Here is a 17,899-nt window from a genome sequence, read left to right as displayed (position 1 = left end):
TTGGAATATATAAGGACCAAAGGAAGAAGTAATAAATAAAATAAATGACTTAAATTTATTATATCTTAATAATTTAGAATTTTGAAAGTCACTGATAAGATTATTTAAATTGATGAGTCTGTTTTATTGGTATCTTTCATTTTGATAAAATTTTTATTTGAGTTCCCATGTAATTCAGTTCTGTGTTAATACCACAGAGTGTTAAATGTATGTCGGCACTGGGTAGAGCACCACTTTTATGATTTTGAAAGAGATGCAGATCTTTTACAACGAATGGAGGAATTTATTGGAACAGTAAGAGGTATGTTTTCCCTAAAGGCCTTGTTTTATATGTAATAAAACTACAATATGGTGACTGTCAATTGATGCCATAATTGCTCAATGTTGTTAGAGATTTGATTTTTTTTTCTTTTTTTTTTTTTCTGTGATGGTGGGAATTGAATCCAGGGCCTCACACATGCTAAGCAAATGCTCTACCACTGAGCTACATCCCTTGTCCCCAAGATGTTTATAATAGTAAGAGCACAACCATTTTAAAAGTTAAAATTTTCTCATCAAACAACATTTAGACCTACAGATTGCCCAGTAATCACTCTGTTGAGTCAAATGTATTTTCATTTGGTGAGTCAACTTACTGATTCTTTTAGAAATGACTAGAAAACCCTCAATGAAGCTAAGTTACTTATTTAAAAGTAAGTGTACCTGAGGTATGTAGCAACTATTCTATAATTGTAATACCTCTTAATGGAAGTCTGATAGGCTACAGGTGAATAGAGATAATCAGAGAGGTGGCAGAAGGTATTATTCTTAGAGTCTATGTTTAACATCATCACTTTGAGTCTTTAGATTTCACTTTCCTTGTCAGAAACATGAGGAGCTAGGTTTGATGATCTCCATTGTTTTCCTTCCTATTTTAAAAATCTGGTACTATATGACTCCAGGATGTCCTAGTAAACTTGTTTTTATTTCTATTGTATAGCATCAAAATTCATACTTAATGATGTGTGGACTCAGTCCTCTGAGACTGTTTGGTTTATAAAAATGTGATGTTAATTAGATCAGTGCATGTGTATAATCTATCAATCTTGTAATTTGTATGAAATACCTTTTTGGGAGAATACTGTAAAATAATATTTTGAACTAAAGTTGAGAACAATAGAGGTGAAAAATCTCTCAAATAAATTACTTCCTAATTTTATTTAGAAAGGATCTAGAAGAATACATATCAATCTATGAATAGTTTATTCATGTGGAGAAGAATGAGATTGGAATGGGGGACTGAGAGGAGGGAACTTGTAGTTTTTATTTTTATCATTTGAACTTTTAATAGCAAAGATGTATTCAGGTATCATTTGTGAGATTTTATACCTTTTTAAAAGATAAAATATCAAATAAGGAGTATGTAAATGTTATTTTAAAATATAATGTATTTCAGGTAAAGCAATGAAAAAATGGGTTGAATCCATCACTAAAATAATCCAAAGGAAAAAAATTGCAAGAGACAATGGGCCAGGTCACAATATTACATTTCAGAGTTCACCTCCCACAGTTGAGTGGCATATAAGCAGACCCGGGCACATAGAGACTTTTGACCTGCTCACCTTACACCCAATAGAAATTGCTCGACAACTCACTTTACTTGAATCAGATTTATACCGGTATGTAATTTGACATTCAGCTGAAAAATCATTTCAAAAGAGTTAATTATTAAAATGCAATACTATTCCTATCTTATAGCATTGTCATAAGATGTAAATGAGGTAGTACATGAAATGTTTAGTAGTGATAAGACTTGGCAGGCAGTTCTGATCCTTTTACTCTCTTGGTGTCCCCCATGCTCTATTTGAATTTATACCATCTGTCTTTCTGCAGTCACCCCTACATAGTGAAGCTAGGTTCAAATCCTGACTTTCAATTGATGACTTGGTATTCTTTGGCAACTTTAACCTCTTTAGGTAACCTTTATCCTTCTGCTTCTTAGTTTCCTCCAGAGTAAAATGAGGCTAACGATAGTACTACTTCTGAGGCTGTTTTAAGGTTTTTAATATGTGGTCAATACATGTACGGTGCGTATTAGCACATTGTCTACCGTCAAGTGAAAGCTCAATAATTATAGCTCCTCCTCTGGTAAACTTAAAGTCATGGCCAGTTATAGCTTTCTTCAGTTTCTTGTTCAACATTGACATAACTACAATCTCAAAAAATGTTAATGGTTTTAAATTCTATTTAGAATATAAAGTAATTGTTGTTGTTGTACCAAGGATTGAATGCAGATTATTTACTTTTTAATAACTAAATTAAAAAAGGAGATAAACTTATCTCCTGCCAAAGATCATCATATTTTCCAAATGATAATGTTGGAATCTATTTTCAAGGACTTTTTTTGTGGTAGGTTTCTCTCTCCGTTCCTTTATAAAGAATGAAAGAAAGAAGGAAGAAAGAAAAGATTTATAGATTTTAGTGACTACTGTACCCTCTTTGCACTAATTATTATATATCATTATTTATTAAACAATGTTTATAATTGCTGGAAAAGATTATGCAAAAATATCAACCTTGTCTGAAACAATAATACAGATATCTATAGAGAAAAATGTATAATTATAACTTTTTGTCAGACCTTGTTTTTATAAACTTTTTTGTTTGTGACAGAGAAAAGTTTATATAGCAAGAGTTTAGTTTTTATTTATTTTGTTTACTTAATAAAACACTGTCTATGTTAGAGGGAAAAGTATCATGTAGCATTTTTGTGATGATTTTAGAGCTGTACAGCCATCAGAATTAGTTGGAAGTGTGTGGACAAAAGAAGACAAAGAAATTAATTCTCCCAATCTTTTGAAAATGATCCGACATACCACTAATCTCACTCTATGGTTTGAGAAGTAAGTATTCTTGACATTCTTCTGTTGTATTGCAGTTGGCTGTGTTAGGAATTTTAGTGCCATTTTATTTGTATATGTTGCATGTCTGTTCTTTCCTTCTTTATTTTGCATTAAGTGAATATTTTTCTAATGTAGCATTTTAATTTTAGGAATGATTTTAATTTTTTTAGTTTCTTTTAGTGGTTGTCTTATGATTTACTGTATACATCTTATCATTGGCTTTAGATTTATAGTAGCTTATTCCTATATAGCTTTATTCCTTTTCTCCCCTTTTCGTGGTATTATAATGCATATAACATCTAATTAATTATGTAAATCCAACAATACATTGATACAATTATTACTTTACCATTTGCCTTTATCCTCTTAACCTACTACAACTTTACTCTTACCTACCTCCTTTGTGCTGTTATTTTACACATATATGTGCAATACATTACACATATATTTCTGTGTTATAAACACAATATATTCATATACATTATTTTATATAGTTCCTTTTTAAGTCAGGTAAGACAAAAAATGAATAAAAATATGCATGTATAGTATCTCTTATAATTACACAGTTATCTTTACTGGGGCTCTTTATGTGGACTTGAATTACCATCTGGGATTACTTGTTTTGAGCCTGAGAACAACTTCCTTTAGTGTTTCTTGTGCAGTGGATCAGCTATCAATAAATTCTCAGTTTTTGTTTATCTGAGAAAATAGTTCATCTTCATTTTTGAACAATGGCTCTATCTTCATGTTAATTGATTTTTTCTTCTGTCCAAATCTTCTACTGAGCCCTTCCAATTTTGTACTGTACTTTCCAATTCCAGAATTTCTATTTGTTTTTTTTATATATATATATAATTTCTACCTCTCTAATGATATTCTGTCTTGATGCACATTCTAATCATACCTTCCTTTACTACTTTATCATGTTGTCCTTTAGTTCTGCAAACATACTCAAGAATAGCTATTTTGAAATCTTTCTAAATCTAACATCTGGTCCATCTCACAGGCAACTTCTATTCCCTACTTTCATTCTGGTGTATGGGTCATATTTTCCTATTGTATGCTTTGTAATTTTTTATTTTATTTTTTTGTTTACTTGAATTTTTTAGATAATAGATTGTAGCAACTCTGAGTACTGTCCCCTCCCTTTCAGAGCTTGGAACTGCTGCTGCTTGCTTGTTTGCTTATTCAGTGACTAGAATCCAGTCAAATTGTGGCTTCTTGGAAGGATAGTTTCTGAGGTCCCTGTTCCATATTTGTGCTAACCTGAGGAGGGCTCCTCTTAGCTCTTATTTCCTGGTTCTGTCTTGCATACTAGCTGGCCTACAGTGGAGGCTGTTCCTTCATTATATTTTATATATTGTGAATCTCCTCCCCATTGCCTTTCATCACAGCTTCTACTATTGAGACCACATTTGGGTTTAAACTTTCCACATTTTGTTTGCAAATGAACTATCTGTTTGAAACTGGTCTGTGGAACAGATGACAAGCTTCTGAGTGACCTTTTTACTCTGGCAGCTTAGAGCTAAGTCACAGGTGGAGGAGGATTGAGGAGCAGGATGCTGCCTTAGGTCCTTTTACTTCCCTATTTTGATATGGAGCTACTGTTTTAGGAACCAGACTAATGGCTCTTTTCTCAGTGTTCCCTCCATAAGTCAGAGCTGGGCAAAACTACTTAACTGCACTTAACCTGGACTTAACCTCAGTAGTAGGCAGCTGGAGGCAGCATGAAAATGTTGAAGTCCTGTTCCTTCTGGGAGCAAAGGTCCCTAGCTTGAGCCTAGTACTCTTGGCTGGAGCAATTTAGAGTGGATATTCTAGAAGGAAGGAGGGAGGGAGCAGTCTTTGTTAAAATAAATACCACAGACCCTCCTTTCTCTTACCTAACTTTTGTAGATTTTTCTGAATAAATATTTCTTCATTTGCCATTTACTGTTAGAGCCATTTCCAGAGACTACTGTGAGGTATTTGTTGGTCCCATTTTGGTTTTTTGAATGGGGCAGGAGGTGTTTTGGTTTAGTAAGTTTCACTGAATTAGTTCAGTGAGGCTCCTTGCATTATCATTCTGTAAGTCCAGAATTCATTGCAATTTTATAATTGGGAGGCAGAGATTAGAGTTTTGTATACTGACTGCATTTATTCTGAGGGAAGACAATATTACTATTTGAGTAATCTTTGTAAAGATATTATGATATTTCCACAAATTATATTGGGAATATCAGAACAAGCAGCCAATAACATAAGGGAAAGAATGGATAAAGACTTACAAAACAATTTCTGTAAAGAAATAAGCATTCCAGTTCATCTGAAAATTAGAACTGCCATCTACTTATTGTATTAAACATAACTTGTTTCTAAAAACGTAAAACTTTGGAATTTGCTCTCTAAATGTTGCTTAACTTCTTATCAATTTAAATACTACACTTCAGTAACCAGAACCCCTTTCCCATCGTAATTAAAATGTCATATCTGAAAGGGGGGTTGTAATTAATAAGAGTAGAGACCACTTTCATTTCTGTCCTATTTTTAAATAGGTTATTTTGAGGAAGGCCATTTCCTGCCCTTTCAATGTTGAGGTTCTTATTCATTTTCCACAGTGGTCCTTAGCCAGGGGTATGCATTAGAATTGGAATCAAAAGCTCCACAGGTGATCTTGGTTGAAATGGTAAAATGGAAGCTATATTTAAAAAGATATAAATAAATTGTACCCGTGTTATATCTTTTTAATTGTCCAGCCCACTAGTTAGCCAGAATATATTTTCAGATATCTAGCTAAAGCTTTAAATGTTTTTAAACATGTTATTTTTAATTTGATGATAAGCCAAGTTTATTTTGATAATTTCATGTACAACCGTTTATTTTTCTTGGTGTTAATTCAGACTCATTAGAGAATAATGTAATCTGCAACTTTATATTTTAAAAAATGTTTAATACTGATTTATATTTAGTTTTTCCCATTTATATAATCAATTTCTTTTCGATTAGAAACTATTAATATTACTGAAATCTAAACTTAAAAATGTTTTTTCTTTACCTGTGATTAATAAGTTAGAAATTCTCTCAAGCACTATACAGAGTTAAATGCTAAGTAATTTTATTGAACATGGCACACTTCTTTTTACTATATGCTGGGAGGGGTGTGTATTTATAAAATATAGTAAATTCACTAGATATAATATGTATTTTATAATATGTATTTTATAATATATTAATATTGAATACATATTATTATATAATAAGCAAATAGATATACTTACTAAGGATTCTCAGTATTTTAATGTAAAATACTTTTCGGGGGTGGTACCAGAGATCGAACCTACGGGCACATAACCACTGAGCCATATCCCAGCCCTTTTTATTTTTAATTTTGAGACAGGGTCTCACTAGGTTGCTTATAGCCTCGCTAAATAGTTGAGGCTGGCTTCGAATCTGTGATCCTCCTGTCTCAGCCTCCTGATCTGCTGGGATTATAGGAATGCACCACCACACCTAACTAATAATGTAAAATACTTTTGTTTTCATAGTTTTTCTTGCACTATTTTCTTTCTAAGTAACTTTTATTTTATTTTTAGTAAGAAAGAAATTAAGCAATAATCACTAATATCTTACAATTAAAGATTTATGAGGCAACAGAATTCTTGAATTTTACATTCCCCTAGGACACACCTAAATTACAAAGATTTGTATACATTTAACAAGATCATCAGTTCATTTGAATGCTGATAGAGGATGCACACTAGAAAAATGTTTGGCTGACAGTAGCAGTCTAAAGAACAGAAAAGCTCAGTGAGACTGGCTAGAAGGACTGCCTTATCTTCCAATCTCCTTCTGCCTTTCACTTTAAACATGTTTTCTCTGAAGTCATACAATAGCCACTCCCCACCACACTCTAGATTTTTGTATTCACTAAACTTTTTTAAAGCATGTCATTTTTGGAAAAACTCTAAATATTTAATTCTTAATTTTTTTTGTTGTTGATTTTGACTCATAGATGTATTGTAGAAACTGAAAATTTAGAAGAAAGAGTAGCTGTGGTGAGTCGAATAATTGAGATTCTCCAAGTCTTTCAAGAACTGAATAACTTCAATGGTGTCCTTGAGGTTGTCAGTGCTATGAACTCATCACCTGTTTACAGACTAGACCACACATTTGAGGTAGGTTTATACATGTGTTTTTAAATGAACTTTCGTTGCCTGGGGATTATCTATAAATTTTGTAATGAATTGGTTACTCTTTCAAAATGAGGCATTCTCATTAAAATATATTTGCAAGTCCCAGCTTAGAAGGGGTAAAAAAATTCTCTTAATTTTTAAATGCACACAAAATTGTGTGAGAAATAGCCAAGATACCCTTTCCCCTCTAAGTTTGTACTAGCATCTGTAGAGATAGTTGTAAAATCAATATTGTTGTGTTTGGGCTTTATTGTTATCCTGACATTTTTTTGGCAAGGCCAATAATTCTCTTTATAAACTTAAGCTTTCTCATTTTTTTTTTCCTTATAGCAAATACCAAGTCGCCAAAAGAAAATTTTAGAAGAAGCTCATGAATTGAGTGAAGATCACTATAAGAAATATTTGGCAAAACTCAGGTCTATTAATCCACCATGTGTGCCTTTCTTTGGTAAGTATTTCTTCCTGAGTTTTTATTGTGTGTGTGTGTGTGTGTGTGTGTATGTATGTATGTATAATACTTATTTCATTAAATGTCTTATAGACATGTATACTATGCCAGCAGAAAATATTTACCTAACAAATATTTAGCACCTGAATCCCTTGAGATTTTTTTTCATTAGGACTTTTAAAGATGAAGCCCAGTATCTTCTGAGATAACACAAGGGGAAAATTCCAAATGTGACCTCATACAAGGGGTCAGAGTCAAAATGTGGACTTTAGAAATATTGTATATATTACTTTCAGGCTATGTTATAAAGGAATATATGAAATATAAATGATTTTATGTTTTTACGTGGGTCCTATACCCAAGATATCTTATTATATGCAAATATTCCAAATCCAAAATCAAACATTTCTGATCCCAAACATTTTATATATATAAGGAATACACAATCCTTTCTTTTTGTGTTCATCTTGGACACTCAATATTATATAATATTTACTTATTTTTTATATTCATAGAAACCTTTTCCATTGAATTTAATAAACTGTGCTACAGAAAAGCCATGACCAAATTCATCCATATTTATAACTGATTTTTTTTAAAGTAGTGTCACATGACTAAAAATCATAGTGCATGTGCCTCTGAACCCATACCTTCAGCACACCAAAATTTTATTTTCTTCACTGACTCTTTTCCCCACTTTTGAACCAAAGGAAAGATATGCCTTTTTCTTCCTTTTAAGACTGTATATCCTTTTGTAATCAACTTCCTTTCTGTAGGTCCCTCTGTCTTCATGATTTACCTGTATTTCACATCTTCAATTGAAGATATTGATATTGACGTCTTTTCTCTGCCTGTGTGTGTGTTCTGTGACCCTTCTTCTGAATCCTTAGAGAAACTATGATCTCTATCACACCTCTTATATTTAGTCTATTTAATATGTGGTAAATTTTCTTCTAGTCTTTTCCTCATCTGTAATTTTTTTTCTGTATAGTTTTAAGTTACATTACACATAAACAGTTTTATGTCCTGATATTTTATTCAAGTATCATATTTCTCATATTTTGTTTCTTAGGCTTTAGAACCAACCACTTTCATATTGGCTTAACTTTTTGCTTTGCACATTGTATATAATTGTAATTATATGACGTGTGTGTGTGTGTAAGTGTGTGTATAGATACATAACGTGTGTATATATATATATATACACACACACATACACACACATATATATAATGGTTTACTTTTTATCTACTATATCCTAGGTATATTATATTTTTATTAAATATTCTTCATAATAATCATTTATAATGGTCACATAATCTATTAAGTTAATATAACAATTAATTTAACCACTACCTCATTATCAGACACATTGTTTTCAGCTTTTTCTCTTTCCTAAATAATGTTATATTTTCATTTATTCCTGTATGTGAAAATATCCTCTTGAGATATTAAGAGGCATCAGTTTTTAATTCTTGATATGTATTGCCAAGCTGCTTTCTAAGAGGCTTATGCTCATTTACTTAATGCTGTATCAGAAGAGCACAACAAAGCAAATGTCATTCCATAATTCCCCAACTTTAAGTACTTCTTTTTTAAAGTTATTTTCACAGATTAAAAACTACTACCTAATTGTTGTGATACTTTCCATTCTTGTTTACTGTGGACATTTTTTCATATATTTGCTTAATATTTGTGTTCCTTCTTGTCTGTGTCCTTTTTCATATCTGCTGAAAATATTCTTACCAATCTGCCTTTTAGTTTGTGTTAGCTGACATATATTAGTTTCAAAATAATACATCCATCGTTCTCATTATGATTTCCCACCCTAAGGATAGAAACCTTTGAATAGAAAGTACTTTAATATTCAATCATTTTTTCACCTAGCTTTTTATCATTTAGCTTTTTAAATTATTGTTAATCCTTTTATGAAACTGAAGTCTCTTTTAGATGTCATGAAGTACTTAAATTTATTTCTCTACCAAATTGTTATTTGTTCACCTAGGTATACTGAATAATTCTTATTTTTTCCTATTTATATATGGCCTTCTTTAATACATACTGTCTTGCACTGATTTCTTTTTTTTCTTTTTTGTCTTAATCCATTTAGGTTTCTTTTGTTGTTGTTGCACTGATTTCTTATACTAGTGCCATAATTGTAATGATTATCATTTTATAATTATTGATTCTAAGGAAATATTTAGCGACATCTAGAGACATTTTATATTGTCCTAATTGGGAAAGTGCTGCAGGAATCTAGTGAGTAAAGAAAGGACAAGAATGTTGCTAATATCCAACAGCACACAGGATAATCTCCCATAATAAAAAAGTATCTGCTCCAAAAGGTGATGCCAAGGCAGAGAAACCCTGCTTTATAGTGTTCTTATATATGATCAAGTTGGTTCTTTAATCTTACTTCAGTATTTTCTTTGCCAATTTTGTCTTTCTACATTTCCAAATTAACTTTATAAATTTCGTGGGGTGGGGCAGGGCAGAGCAAATGCCCCCAAATGTAATTGAAACAATCAATTTGGAAAGAATACTTTTCTAAATATTTAATATGTCAACAACTAATGACCCAGTATCTTTTCCTTTAATCTTCTTTCTCTGTTATGCATTATAGAATTGGTCATTAATTTCCCAGAGGTTAAAAAATGTTTTTGAAAAAAACAGCTGTTTTAAACTTAGTTTCATCAAGAAAAGATCTAATTTTGCTTAATTGGATGCTTTTTGTTATTTTAAGAAAAGATCTTTCTTGTTACAGGATTGTTACATTATTTTAAAACTACTAGCAGGTTGGGGGTATAGCTCAGTAGTAGTGTTTGCCTAGCATGTGTGAGGACCTGGATTTGATACCCAGAATCAAGAGGAAAAAAGTAAAAATAGGAAGCATTCACTTATATTTGCAACAAATTGTTTTTGTTTCTATTTGCAATGTGTATTTTCCATTTCTTTCTTTTTTTTTTTTTTTAGTTTTTTTTTGTTTTTTATTTTTTTTTTTATTTTTTATTTTTTAATTTTTTATTGTTGGCTGTTCAAAACATTACATAGTTCTTGATATATCATATCATATTTCACAATTTGATTCAAGTGGGTTATGAGCTCCCATTTTTACCCCATATACAGATTGCAGGATCACATCAGTTGCACATCCATTGATTTACATATTGCCATACTAGTGTCTGTTGTATTCTGCTGCCTTTCCTATCCTCTACTATCCCCCCTCCCCTCCCCTCCCCTCCCCTCTTCTCTCTCTGCCCCCTCTACTGACATTCGTTTGTCCCCCTTGTATTATTTTTCCCCTTCCCCTCACTTCCTCTTGTATGTACTTTTGTATAACTCTGAGGGTCTCCTTCCATTTCCATGCATTCTCCCTTCTCTCTCCCTTTCCCTCCAACCTCTCATCCCTGTTTAATGTTAATCTTCTTCTCATGCTCTTCGACCCTACTCTGTTCTTAGTTACTCTCCTTATATCAAAGAAGACATTTGGCATTTGTTTTTTAGGGATTGACTAGTTTCACTTAGCATAATCTGCTCTAATGCCATCCATTTCCCTGTAAATTCTATGATTTTGTCATTTTTTAATGCAGAGTAATACTGTACATTGCTGGTGGGACTGCAAATTGGTGCAGCCAATTTGGAAAGCAGTATGGAGATTTCTTGGAAAGCTGGGAATGGAGCCACCATTTGACCCAGCTATTCCCCTTCTCGGTCTATTCCCTAAAGACCTAAAAAGAGCATGCTACAGGGACACTGCTACATCGATGTATTTTCCATTTCTATTTTTACTTACTTTTTTTACTTGGATTTGCTTTTTTTCCCAAAAACAATCTTAAACTTATTCTTTGCTGATTTTATGTCACTTAAAAAAACAAAACAAAAACAGTAATTCTACTGTTTTTTCAAGGATGTTCTGCCACCCTCAATTCTGGATAAAAATATTGACCCACTTGCCAAATTTTTATGCTTTCTGCTCATTTTCCTGGTTATTGAGACTTTGCTCTGTTAGCTAGTTTATCTGAAAGCATCCCCAGTCAGTCCTGCTGCTCTAAGAAGATGTTTGCTATTTTCATACTGAAGTTTATCAGTCTCAGAAACTATCCAGGCATGCTTTTATGGTTTTGATCTGGTAGGTAGAGCCAGATGTTAATGCGGTTTCTGAATTCCATTTTCTATATAAAAATTTATAGAAACTTCTTCCAGGTTTTAATATGTAATTCTGGATACAGTTTTTCCCCTTCTATGGGGGAAAATAGGGGTAGTAGTAACACTCCCACCACCTCTGTCATCTTACCAGAATTCTTACTCTTATGTTGGAACTGCCACTATTTACAGAAAAATCACAGGGCAATTTTTCCTTAAAAAGCTCTGGCAGACTTCTGGTCTATTTCTCAACTTCTAGTCTATCTAAATACATGAGCAAACATTTCCTCTGAGGAAAAAGGCCATACCTTAATCAAGTTTCTCATCTGTGTACCAATATCCAAGCCTGTAACATTTGGCTTTGCTCTTTATTTTTACCCAGCTTTGATCCTGTGTCCTCCTGTTTTGTTTTGTTTTTTTATAAATGTGTTTCATCTCCACTGTTGCTTTCTTGCTATTTTACAATCAACAGTATGTCTATCACATACTAGTCTAAGTCTCCAAATGCTCTGTCTTCTGTTCTGAAATAATATACTTATTTCATTCACTCAGGAACATTTGTTGAATGCCTATATGTGTGAGGCTCAGGGCTAGGTGCTGAGAATGGACCAGTAGGACATAGCCCCCAGAGTTTCTATTCCCTTGAAAGAGCAGAAAAAATAAATTTATAGTATTGTGTTGTAAGTATAACATTGTATTGTAGAAATATAGAAATTGAAGTGTAGACAAAGTGCTGTGGAAACTTTAAAGTCTGAGCAGCCACTTTTTCCTGGGAAGGCTGGGAAAGGCATTAGCAAAAAAGCAAAAACCTCAGCCCTCTTCATTATTTATGTCAAAGCTCTTCTTTCCCTCTCGAAGAACAATGCTAGACAGTCTTCAGAGTAGGGTATGCAAAATGATCTGTTGAAACACAGGACTAAACTAGACCCTCTATTTATATATATTTTTAAAAGAAGAAAAAATTAAGCTTCCTTATATGTAATATTCAGGTCTGTATTATACATACATACAGGTTTTATATTTTTAATTCAAAAATTATGTATATGTTTATATATATGATTTTTTTTAAACACTGATGATCATCAACATCTTTAAATGAGTCACCAATTAGGCATAAAATAATTTCCAAATTTTATCTTGAACTCTTCCCCAAGTGCTACTTGTAAGCATATTCACAACTTCATTCAAGTATACTTTTAACACCTGTGACATTCCATAAACTTATTTTGCCCTCCTGCAGTGGTGGTCATTGTATCACCCATTCAGTCAACCAAGTACAAAGCTCAGACAACTTTTTCCTGCTGCTCCACCCCTTACCAAAACCAGTTAATAAGTGCAGGGGGCAGGGGCTACTTATGAAATATTTATCCCCTCTATTATATCTTCTTAGACCCTACGGCAGCCCTCATCGTCTCACAAACACTGTTCATAGCTTGCAAACTTCTCTTCCTTGGCTTTCAGTGCAGCTCATGTTAGCTAGAATGTAAAGATGCTAATAATTCCCTATTTATCTCCTAAGTGAAGCTTTTTAAACGAAAGTCCAGATGCTACTATGCACAAACTCTTCATGGGTGGGCCATAGTTTGTGACTAAAATGAAAAGTTAATTTTGGCTGCCATTGCATATGCATGTTTTGTCAGAATGAGCATTGAGCAAAATGGATCATGTAGTTTGTATAAAGTCTATAACTGGCTGAAAGTTAAAGAGCCTTTTCTTACTAGAACACACAGTAACTTTGTCTCATAAATGAATGTATCATGAAGAGTGACCTAAGTACTCAAAAAGAAAAAAAAAAACTAATTTATTCAATAACTGCTTCTTTTTTGATACCAGGGATTGAACCCAGGGAGCGCTTAACCATTAAACTACATCCCAGCCCTTTTTTTATATTTTATTTAAAGACAGAGTCTCACTGAGTTGCTTAGGGCCTCGCTAAGTTGCTGAGGTTGGCTTTGAACTCAGGATCCCCTTATCTCAGCCTCTCAAGCTGAGAGGATTACAGGTGTGTGCTACTATGCCTGGTAAACTGAATGCTTTTTAAAACTAAATAAAGCTGGGCATGGTGGCACATGCCTGTAATCCCAGCTACTAGAAAGACTGAGGCAGGAGGATTGCAAATTCAGGACCACCCTGGACAACTTAGTGAGACTCTGTCTCAAATAAAAAGGGTGGGGGGTGTAGCTCAGCACCACAGACACATACACACACACAAACAAAAAAAAAAAAAAATCTATGTCAATCATTATTATTGCTGACTTATTCTGAATTGATTTGCATCATTTAATCTTTTCAAGGATGTGGCCAAAAATTCTAATATTTAAATTGTGCCTCTACCACAGATGCATTTACAACCACTGCCCTCATATCCTGCCACTCTTCTTCCACTCCACACACCAAATCCCTGTGTTCTAGCCATACCATACAACATGCTGTCTCTTAAGTATGTCTTCCAAGCTTCATCGCAAATCATTGTACACATTACTACTTTGCTTTAGAATGCCCTCTATCTTATTCTACTTATTAAACTTCTCTTCAGCTTTTGAGACTTATTCTAAGCATCACCTCATCTCTAATGCTTTTTCTAATCCCACTAGCTCAAGGCAGGATAAGGCATGCGAGGCCTCCTTTATTCTCTTGTAGCATCTTATGCATTAATATTAATATACTTACCAAATTGCATCTTAGTGGTCCACATTCAAAGCTCTGGACTCTCTTGGGATCAGAGACTGTTTTTTTTTTTTTTTTCATCTTTGTATCTGTAATACCTAATGCAGTACTTGACATACAGCCAAAACTCGATGCATTTTATTTGAGTGAATGAATTCAGATATCCAGACCCTTGTCTTCTGCCCAAAGCAGCAGTCAGTACTTTGGGAGGAGAGGGCAGAAACATACGAAAATAGGGCAAGATACAATAATGGCATCAACAGTCACAACTGAAGCTAATTAATGCTTTTATCAGGCCCTATTCTAAACCATATAAAAATTCTCTCATTTATTTCTCACAGTAGCCTTCTTACCTTCATTTTACAGATGAGATAACTGAGTTACAAAGAGACTAAGCAGTTTGCATAATATCACACAAGTAGAAAGCAGAAGAGCTGGCTCCAGAACCTTTGTACTAGACAGGAAAGGAACTAAAGTGCTCCTTGTGCCAGAGGACTGGATAAAACAGCTAAAGTGCCTGTTATTTTGTTCATTCTCCTCCCCACCCAGTGCACAACCTGCAGTGATGGGGAAACAGGAGCTCAACTACCAGATTGACACTAAATCTGGAAATACTGAAGACCAGAATATATATAAGTTATATCAGTCCTATGTTTGATAGGCTTGCAGATCCTTCCACATTTCCATGAAGTAAGCCTACCCAAACAGGATTACCTCTGAATTGCAAATCCTAACAAGCTCTTATGGGACCTCAAGAATTGAGTAAGCAGAAAATGTGATCCTCTGAGTATAGCATTTCGCCAAAAATATGTGCCATTAATGACATACTTATTCTTAAAGTTCCTTTAGCCAAACTGTGATTTAATCAAATAACAATGATTTGAGGAGTGTGAAAAATTAGTTATTCTTCCTGAAAAATCTATTGATTTTTATTAAACTTGAACTTGGTCTCCCCATTTCCGAGGACATTATAAAATTTAAGTCTTTCATAGAAGAATTTGATACTTACAAAACTCTCTTGATACTTCCTGAACTTGTTATTTTTCTTAGCATGGAAATCTGAGCCTTGATTCTTTAGTTATGATGACTGAGTACAGTGTATATGCCCACAATTAATGTGGGAAAAAAGAAACAACTTGCTTTTTTCCTTCTTTATCCTTGAAACAATTTCATTATATCTTCTAGGAATTTATCTCACTAATATCTTGAAAACAGAAGAAGGCAACCCTGAGGTCCTAAAAAGACATGGAAAAGAACTTATAAACTTTAGCAAAAGAAGGAAAGTAGCAGAAATAACAGGAGAGATCCAGCAGTACCAAAATCAGCCTTATTGTTTACGAGTAGAATCAGATATCAAAGTAAGTTGAATTATGAGGATATATAATTCTTATTAAATTTATAAAATGCCTGATAAAATAGCCAAGTTTATTTTGTAGAGGAGAAATAGGGAAATAAAAGCTAAAAAAAATTCAAATTTTCTTAAGTTATATTCCTAAATTATATTCATGAATTTCAAACTTAATTTAATATATTGAATATTAATTCTTTTTGCATTCATTTTAGAGATTCTTTGAAAACTTGAATCCAATGGGAAATAGCATGGAGAAAGAATTTACTGATTATCTCTTCAACAAATCCCTAGAGATAGAACCACGGAACCCTAAGCCTCTTCCAAGATTTGTAAGCATTCATCTATCTACATTTCTTTTATATTTATATACTTTTTGCAGTTGTCATCTACATCTAGTGATGTCATCACTACCATATGTTATGTAGATTAGTTTACCATAAAATTATTCAGAGGTGAAGTGGACATGTGATAGTGAAAAGTAATGAAATTCTTACTAAATACACCCAGGAATATTCCCCTTGGTTCCAAATAAATGGATGTTAATATTAATTTGAGTAAATTCTGATATGATAAATGATGAAATTGAGCATAAATGTAAGTTTTTTTCCTTATTCTTGGATTTAACCAAAAACAATGTTATTTATTTTAAGTGCCAGAAATTTAATGAATTTATACTAATTCACTTATAAGAAAGATATTTACTTGGGACTTTGGTTAAACCATGAGTCATTAGCACATAGAAATATCAGGTTTAGCTAAAGACATCTTCCAGTAGTTCCACTGTTTTGTATTACTATCAGTGACTAGCCAAGTTTATGTACATTATCATCACCTCACTGATCTGAATATGTTCTCCCAATAATAAGAAAGTCAAGAATCAGGAAATAAACATAAGTGATTTCTAAGTGATCAAGATAAATCTCATAGTGTTTATGAACTAAAGCATCTGCAGTTGCCCATAGGCAAATTTGTCAAGCCCTAAAATAGTTTTTAATAAAATGAATTAAAAACAGCAAATTGGAAATATATATCTAGACTGCTTCACTGAGGCACAGTGATATCACTAAGAAATGATCACTTTGCAAGCAAAATGCCTTAAAATTAACATATACACAGATAAAAACTCAAGCAACTTAATGCATTTATAAATAGCCCAAATTGTTTTAATGTCATCACTGTATTATAGCATAGTAAGATACTATAGTTCATGATGGTGATCCTCACTTTTTCAGCAAGATTCAATTTGTTCAAAACAGTCTTTTAAAAACCAGGAAAAAGGAAAAGCTGGGTGTGGTGGTGCGTACCTGTAATCGCAGCAACTCGGGAGGTTAAGACAGGAGGATTGAAAGTTTGAGGCCAGCCTAAGTAACTCAGCAAGACCTTGTCTCAAAATTAAAAAAAAAAAAAAATTCAATGGGGGGAGTGGAGATAGATGTAGCTCAGTGGTAAGCACCCCTGGGTTCAATCCCCAGTACTCTCCCCACCTCAAAATAACCATGAAAATATACAATATATTTTTGAAAAATTTGTAACAAATATTCTGGTATTTATAGGACTAACTCAGTTAAAGAAACTCATTTCCTAACAATTTAGTTAACCAAAGTTTCAGCAAAATGGAATAATGCTTTAACTTGGATTCTTTGATTTGAATCATTATGTAATTTCCGTAATGGTGATTTATGGCTTTCAAAGCTATTTCATTGAATTTTACCAGGTACAAAAATTTTCCTTTCTACCACACTGTTTTAAGTATTGTTTCTTTTCATATATCTACAGCCAAAAAAATACAGCTACCCCCTAAAATCTCCTGGTGTTCGTCCATCAAACCCAAGACCAGGTACCATGAGGCATCCCACACCTCTACAGCAGGAGCCAAGAAAAATCAGTTATAGCAGGATCCCTGAAAGTGAAACAGAAAGTACAGCATCTGCACCAAATTCTCCAAGAACACCACTAACACCTCCTCCTGCTTCTGGTGCTTCCAGTACCACAGATGTTTGCAGCGTGTTTGATTCTGAACATTCGAGCCCTTTTCATTCAAGTAGGTGCTAAAATTATAAGTGTTTTAAAGCAATTGTTAGTATTATGATGCTAGTTGTAAAAAAGAATCTGTGATTTTGTGTGTATGTGTGTGTGTTTGTGTGTGTGAACTTGTACACAAGTCAAATACTGTTTCAAAAGATAATTAGTATAAAAATAAACAAATTCTAAACTCCAGCAACTTAAATTTTTTTTT

The 17,899-nt window shown here is 33.1% G+C and overlaps 1 protein-coding gene across 4 annotated transcripts in view; it reads left to right on the top strand.

Moving 5' to 3' along the window:
• Nucleotides 1-17,899, top strand: part of Sos1 (SOS Ras/Rac guanine nucleotide exchange factor 1) — a 169,332-nt gene that overhangs the window by 89,353 nt on the left and 62,080 nt on the right. For all 4 annotated transcript variants that reach the window (XM_071601517.1, XM_071601516.1, XM_071601515.1 and 1 more), the window contains exons 13-20: nt 198-301; nt 1,436-1,658; nt 2,763-2,882; nt 6,874-7,036; nt 7,385-7,502; nt 15,498-15,670; nt 15,876-15,992; nt 17,440-17,704. In XM_071601517.1, coding sequence (XP_071457618.1) covers nt 198-301; nt 1,436-1,658; nt 2,763-2,882; nt 6,874-7,036; nt 7,385-7,502; nt 15,498-15,670; nt 15,876-15,992; nt 17,440-17,704 — 1,283 coding nt within the window. The remainder of the gene's footprint in view (nt 1-197; nt 302-1,435; nt 1,659-2,762; nt 2,883-6,873; nt 7,037-7,384; nt 7,503-15,497; nt 15,671-15,875; nt 15,993-17,439; nt 17,705-17,899) is intronic.

The sequence above is a fragment of the Marmota flaviventris genome, chromosome 14, assembly GCF_047511675.1.
Source record: "Marmota flaviventris isolate mMarFla1 chromosome 14, mMarFla1.hap1, whole genome shotgun sequence".
NCBI classification, from domain to species: domain Eukaryota; kingdom Metazoa; phylum Chordata; class Mammalia; order Rodentia; family Sciuridae; genus Marmota; species Marmota flaviventris.
This window is presented reverse-complemented; position numbering and strand designations above follow the sequence as displayed.